This window comes from Lutra lutra, chromosome 5, assembly GCF_902655055.1.
Source record: "Lutra lutra chromosome 5, mLutLut1.2, whole genome shotgun sequence".
In the NCBI taxonomy this organism is placed as follows: domain Eukaryota; kingdom Metazoa; phylum Chordata; class Mammalia; order Carnivora; family Mustelidae; genus Lutra; species Lutra lutra.
The window spans coordinates 63,293,589-63,301,065 of NC_062282.1; the positions used below are offsets into that span (position 1 = coordinate 63,293,589).

At 46.0% G+C, this 7,477-nt stretch overlaps 1 protein-coding gene across 1 annotated transcript; it reads left to right on the forward strand.

Moving 5' to 3' along the window:
- Nucleotides 1-6,317: 6,317 nt before the first annotated feature.
- On the forward strand, nucleotides 6,318-6,909 carry LOC125100133 (protein CFAP276-like). Its single transcript, XM_047730048.1, has one exon. The coding sequence runs from the start codon at nucleotides 6,338-6,340 to the stop codon at nucleotides 6,851-6,853; it is 516 nt and encodes a 171-aa protein (XP_047586004.1). The 5' UTR covers nucleotides 6,318-6,337; the 3' UTR covers nucleotides 6,854-6,909.
- The last annotated feature ends 568 nt before the right edge of the window (nucleotides 6,910-7,477 follow it).

Here is a 7,477-nt window from a genome sequence, read left to right on the forward strand (position 1 = left end):
TATATGCTGACAGTATTTCCCCGTTTGTATTCTCTGGGAAGATGTTATTTACCATCCCTGACGGTAGAGGGGAAAAAAAAAATGAGGTCATTGCCTCACACGTCTTTCTTAAACCATCCGAGCACATGCTTCATTAGGCAGAGAGGCATTTTCTGAAGAAGAGAAAACCAGTCCTGTCTTTTTTCTGCTCTAGCCCAAATTTTCTCCAAGACTGCTGTGTTTGCGAGTATTTGCAGATAGCATTTGAAAATGATGTCAGATAGGTTTCTTATTCTTTATGAAGTGCGTGGCCTGCATACTCTGGCCCGGCTGTAACATCATCGAATTTTAGGAAGTCCTAAAGTCCTTTAACCCCCAAAGCAGTGACTTTGGGCAGCTCTCCTGCCTTTTGTCATTGGAGGAGGCCATCTCCAAAATGTCCTGGTAAGTATCCTCCCCCCCATCCCCTGGGGACGTCTCCGATATGGCCAGTTTTGCATTGCACGCTGCACGCAGCCTGGGTGACAGACTTGTGCAGGTGAACTCTTTTGAAAGCTGCCATGTCCTGTACTGGCGTTTTACAGATGACACTTTTTAAAAAATTTTTTAATATTTAAAAATTTTTTTAAATGAACACATAATGCATTATTTGCCCCAGGGGTACAAGGTCTGTGGATCATCAGGCTTACACATTTCACAGCACTCACTATAGCACATACCTTCCCCAGTGTCCATCACCCAGCCACCCCAACCCTACCCCCACCCCCACCCCCAGCAAGTGGATGACACTTTGTAAAGAGTCGCTGGTCCAGCTTGTTACTACCAAATTATATCAACGTAGAGTTAAATGTCTTGTTTTTGGTTTTGGTTTGGGGGAAATAATTTGAAATAATTTACTTAAAAAATACATAGGACATTGGAATGTGTTTTTTTGACTCATATTGTACCCTAAAATAGTATAGAATTTTGTCACTTCTGAAAAAAAAATGTTGCATGAAGATCAGTCATTAAAGTCCCTTGGGAATCCCATGCAATATTTATTCTCAAAATATTTTACTCAGGATGGAGGAGACACTGGGTGAGCACGTATATGTAGGTTTTCGAGTCCAACAGATTGGGTCAAATCCAAGGGCTTTACTTAGTAGCTGTGGGACTTTGGGCAAAATACTCCATATCCCGAGCCTCTGTGTCCCTCCTCCATAAAATGAAGGAAATAGTATCCCTGTGAGAAGGATAAAGAATAATATGAGTATCTGAGACATAAGAAGTACTCGTTGAGTGAGAGCGTTTTAATTATTGCCCTCCCTTGTGGCTTTGTCCCCTAGGTGAGATTCCCACAGGAACTTGAATATTGACCTTATGCTTAAGATGGGGAAGCAGGGCTGAAAGGTAGTGTGATGCTCCTGGATACTTTGTGCTAAGCAATATTTCATGAAAATTAGGACTCAGAAGCAAAACACAGTGAAAGGATGTTGGAAGCAATCACTTGCTTCCAGAAAGATCCTTCTTTAAGCTGTAAGACTTCCTGATTTATTTAAAACATGAGTGCATTTTCATGCCCCTTTTGGGAAGGTATTTCAGACATCTGGGGTCTGTACTCCAGGACGTTGCCCTGGATCTAGAAGATGCTGGGGTTCTCTTGAAAAGCAGATTTAAGGTAGAAGCCAGGGGGCACCTGGGTGGCTCAGGTCAAGATCTCAGGGTCCTGGGATCGAGCCCTGCATCGGGCTCTCTGCTCAGTGGGGAGCCTGCTTTCCCCTCTCTGCCTGCCTCTCTGCCTACTTGTGATCTCTCTCTCTCTGTCAAATAAATAAATAAAATCTTAAGGTAGAAGCCAGGGCATTACTGGTTCATAGGAGGAGACAGAAGAACAGAAGGAATCTGGAGGGAAGAAGGAAGAGAAGTGGGCCTGGAGGAGGGGCAGCCTTGGAAAGCAGGAGCATCTCTGAAGGAGACCCCTGGAGGAGGATCTGTAGAGGGGCAGGAGAGGGAGAAGAGAGGCCAGAAGATAGGCGGCCCTATGGCTGTGTGAGAAAAGCCACACACAAATGGTTAAAATATTGCTTACTTCTATTATATCATGAAAAAATGGCAGTGACCAGAGCTGCCTGGATTAGGAAGAAAGGGTGTAATTCCATCTTGGGGCTTCTGGTGAGTTGAGCTTGTGGTTCTGTGGTTTATGATGTCACCAGAATCCCTGGCTGGAATTACAGCCTTTTAATTTACAACTTGGTAAGTGCGGAGGCCGAGGGTCCATCATGCCTCCTGGAAATGTGGCGAGGACCCAAGGGTCGAGGTTGCCTTGGGAGGTCAAGTTCTGGAGGCTGGCCCCTTCTGCCCTTCGTGGGTAGTCTTGCTTAAGCCACCTTTCCTGTTCTGTCCTCTGTTTCCTCTCTCCCTGTCTTCCCATCCCTCCCTCCTCATTACCCCCAAGTTGCATAGCTTAATTTTCCTATGATTTATTTTTATGAAAAACCCAAGTTAGCCAGATTCCTCTGGCCTTCCTGCTCATTAAGCTCACAGTTCAAATGTTTCCATCTCAAAACACACCCAAGAAAGGCTCAAATGTGACATCTTTGACTTTTGGAGGAAGAGCCCTACTGTGAATTAGGAGGTTCACTTCTGTCTTTTGTTCTGCCTCCAACCTCCCACTTTACTGACCTTGTCAAGGTCAGGAAGTGACAGGTTAGCCTCAACTGAGTGACTGCTCGTGGCCTCCTCAAACATGGCGGCATGTTGGTACCTCAGTGCCTTTGGTTATCCTCGTTCCTCAGTCTCCATTTATCCTTCAACCGGTAACAAAAGTTATCTGAATATTTCTTGCTGACAGGACATGCTAGAGTGAGATCTGGGGATATAATAGAAGACAAGATAGAGGTGATTGCTGTTCTCATGAAGGCTCCACCATTTCGGGGTTGCAGAAATCTCAGAGTTACTATGTCTCAGCCCTTGTCTTCAGCTCTGCTCCTCCTCAAGTCTCCCCCATTCAGCTTCTGCCACTATCATTGCCTCATTGTCTCCTTTTCCCTCATCCCCACCCTCTAGTCCGTCAGCTTGTCTTGTCCATGGTGTCTCCAAAATAGAGCTCTTCGGGATCACCTTTCTCCACCTCATGGAGATCATTTTATTCTACCAGCTCTTAACAACTGCACCGAGTGGCTCCTCCCACTTTTTTGTTGCTCTTCTTAACCCAAGAGTTCTCAAAGTAGGGTCCCTTGGATCAGGAGGAGCCACATCATCAGGGAACTGTTAGACATACGTCTTCATGGGCCTCCCCTGACCTATTGCATCAGAATCTCTGGCAGTGGGGCCCAGCAATCTTGAGTTTAACAAACACCCTGGATTATTTTGATGTAAGCTCACATTTCACAGCATCTTCTGTCCATTTGCCAACCAGGAAAGGCACTCAGAGCTTTTTATGAATTCTCTTATTTCCTTTCGTTTTACAGGTGAAGGGACTGAGGTCTGATCTTAGAGAGTAAATTGCACTGTATCACTTCTTTTTTTTTTTTAAGATTTTATTTATTTATTTGACAGACGAAGATCACAAGTAGGCAGAGAAGCAGGTAGAGAGAGAGGAGAAAGCAGGCTCCCCGCTGAGCAGAGAGCCCGATGCAGGGCTCGATCCCAGGACATTGGGATCATGACCTGAGCCGAAGGCAGAGGTTAACCCACTGAGCCACCCAGGCGCCCCGCACTGTATCACTTCTGAGCTGAAGACCATGCTGGAGCTTCCCACACCCTTTTCTACAGCCTCTGAGATGCTATCCCATCTGACCCAGCCTCCCCTTGAGCAATACTTCTTTGGACTCACTTGCTTTAGGACATTCCAGTCTTTCAGTTTCAGGAACACATAGTTCTCTTTTCAGTCTCAGGGCCTTTGCACATACTGTTCCTGGTGCCTGGAATACTCACTCTCCCATTACTTTACATGGATAACACCTTCAGTTCATCATTCATGCCCAGGAAAAATGTCACCTCCTCTGAAAGACTGCCCCTGACTGTCTTAAAATAGGTTTCTCCATTTCTTTTTTTATTCTTTTTAAATTTTTATTGTGTTATGTAAGTCCTCATACAGTACGTCATAAGTTTTTGTTGTAGTGTTCCATGATTCATTGTTTCTTTATAACACCCAGTGCTCCATGCAATCTGTGCCCTCCTTAATACCCATCACTGGACTCACCCTTCCCCCACTCCCCCTCCCTCTTAAACCCTCAGTTTGTTTCCTGGAGTTCATAGTCTCTCATGGTTCGTCTCCGTTTTTATTCCTTATATGTCTCTATACAGCACACACTTAGTAAAAACCTTATTCATTCTTTTATTTTTTAATGTCTCCTCCACTGGGAGGTACATTCTTTGGGAGTAGGAGCTAGGTCTGTTCACCATGGAATTCCTAGTACCTACTGTAGTCCCAGAAATACAGTATGGAACAAATGAACAAGTGAATGAACAAATGAACAAAAGTAGTCTAGATTATTTTGTTTTGTCAACAAAATCTTTACTTGTCCTTAAGATCTCAGGCCAAATACTACCTTCTCCAGGGAACCTTCCCTCATTGCCCTTGTGGAATTAATTCTGTGTTCTTCCAGGGTTCTGGAAGGCACCATCATGGCAGTCATTTCCTGGCAAGGTAGCATGGGTGGGCGGCAGTGGGAAGGCAAGAGTGTGGGCTTTGAGGCACAGAGACTTGAGTCCATAAAGCGGCCTGTGTCACTTCTGGGCTGCTTGCCATCTTGTGTCTCTGAGTTCTCTCACATGGAAGATGGAGAGTCTCTTGTGAGGATGGGTGTGATGTGCCCAGCACAGAGCGGGCCCTTTAGAAATGGTGGCTATTAGTGTTTTAGAGCTGGTTGTTCACATAACTCTCATTCAAGGGAGAATGAGAGAAGGAGCTCCTGGAGCACTGGCCTCTGCCTTGTTAGCCATGCTGATTGAGGGTGGAGGCAGTGTGAGTCCTCTGCCCGCCCCTGCCCATGTGTGCCCAGGGCATGGTTTTGGTGGCCAGCCGGCCAGAAGACAGTGAGAGGGCTGTCTGTGTCTGTGGGTGAGCCTGGCCTATGACTCACAGGCAAAGGGAACACAACTGGTTTCAAAAGCAAGCTAGACCTATTTACTGATGGCCCCCTCCAGTGAACATCACAAACAGATGAGCCCCAAACTCAAAGAAAACCATGGGATCCTCGCTTGAGCCAAGTGTCCCATTTGCCACAAGATGCCACCGAGTTGTTTCGCAACACCATTTGGAAAGGCCCACCCAGACTTCTTCCTCCCAGCGCTTGGCCTCGGCTGCGTGGGTGGCACAGGAGGCGGGAGACCCTGGCTTCCTGGGAGGACCCCGGCTATCTGCCCTATCCTCATTGGAGATGAGTGAAGTCTGCTTGTCTCTGACCAAGAATCCTGGCCTCCGGGTAGATGCTGATGACTGCCAGTCCCTTCTCCCTCCTGCAGCCTGCTCTCTTCCACGGAGCTTCCTGATCTGCTCTCCTAGTGTTGACCTCCGCCCGTGCCCGTGACTGGGGGGCCCATCTCCAAGTTTTGTGGCAGCCGCCATCTTGTGCTGTGTTCAGTTGCAGGGCCACTCAGGAAGGTCTTGGCTTCTTCTGGAGGCAGGCTTCTGCCACTGGTCAGCTTCCTGAGTGTCCCCTGGTCACAGCACATGGTTGTGGGACTTCTGCCTCCAGGCCCCGCCCCCCGCACTCCCCCCCGCAATGTCGACCAGTGTCTCCCTCATCTAAGGCTTTTGGATCATACCTTCATGATTTCTGCCTTAGTATGTTTGCAACTGATATTGTTACTTCATATTTTTCTTCGTAGCTACTCACAGTTTAATATCAATAGACATTTTACATGGAAAATTTATACCTCTATCATAGGTAGAAAACCTGTGCTAATTGCCATTAATAATAGTAATAGTACAACAAAGGTAAAATCACCTTATTTCAGCTGGATATTTCTGCCTGTCCGAGACTTGAGCTTGGAGCGTGCTTTCTCTCTGTTAAGAGGGAGAGCAGCAAGTTTGAGAGATGTGTTAAAGTTGGATTCACAATAAACTGTGACCTTTTCCTTGATACAGAAAATTTGAAAGAGAATTGAGAACAAAGTCACTTCTTGATTTAATGTTATTGAAGGCTACGTGCGGGTACCATCCCAACCATTTCAGGTATGGTGATTTTAGTCAACAATACTGCATTTTATATTCCAAAATTCCTAAGACCCTAGATTGCAGGTGTTCTTACCACAATAGAGAAATGAATGTTATGTGACCTGATTGAGATGTTAGCCAAAGCTAAAGTGGTAATCCTGTTGTAGTATATAAATATGCCAAATCAGACACCAGCTTCTCACTCCGCATTTTACCATGCCTTTCACCCGAGACCCTTTCCAGCACCCTACGTTGGATAACGATGAGACCTACCTGGGAAAACTCCGGGCCTCCAAGAAACTGCCATATAAGAACCCAGCTCACCTTGCTCAGCAACAGGAACCCTGGAGTCGGCTCAGCTCAACTCCCACAATCACCTTCATGAGGCGGGATGTTTATTTTTTTGATCCTGAGATACCAAAGGATGACCTGGATTTCCGCTTAGCAGCCTTGTACAACCACCACACAGGGACATTCAAGAACAAAAGTGAGATACTCTTACACCAGGAGACTACCCAGGATACCCATGGAATCATCAAGACCCAATTCCCTGGAGAACTTTTACCCCCTCCTCCACCACCTTCCATCACTTCCTGGTCTAACATCAGATACTGGATCAACCCTAAGAAGGAGTCTATCCACAGCATCCAGGGATCCATAGTGTCCCCTCACACTGCAGCCACCAATGGAGGCTACTCCCGAAAGAATGATGGTGGCTTCTTCTCTACCTAATGTTAACAGGCCCCTGGACTAATTAATCATAGTGGAACATCTGCTGCCCACTTCCATTAAATAAATTTGTGCTGGATGAAAAAAAAAAAAAAATATGCCAAATCACCATGTTGTATATCTAAAGGTATACAATATCGTATGTAAATTGTATCTAAGAAAACCCCAAATACTTACATAGTGAAGGCACTAAGTGTTTTGCAGAGATTACCTCGCTTTATTATTATTTTTTTTTAACAACCCTGTGTTGTTTATTATAATTATCCCCATTTCACAGATTAAGAAATTGGGTCATCAAGAGGCTAACATGTCTCTTCACAAAGCTTATGAGTACTAGTGGAGTCAGAATTGGAACCTAGCTGTCTCATTCTAGAAGTCTTGATCTCAGATGCTAGTCTCCATGGCCTTTTGAAGTGGTCACTTGTCCCGCCATTTTTGGGAGATGCCGGCCTCGTGAAAGGTTGCAGGCAGTGAGGTCTCATCCCTGAGCAAGGTGGGTCTGGGGTAGGTAGAGCTGCTTCCTCCTGGGGCTGGGGGCAGTAGTGCTCTTGTGTCTTTAGGTCTGTTCTTTTGGTTGAGTGCCTGCTGTGGGCATGGTGCTGTGCTGGGCGCTAGGGTTGTGGACAC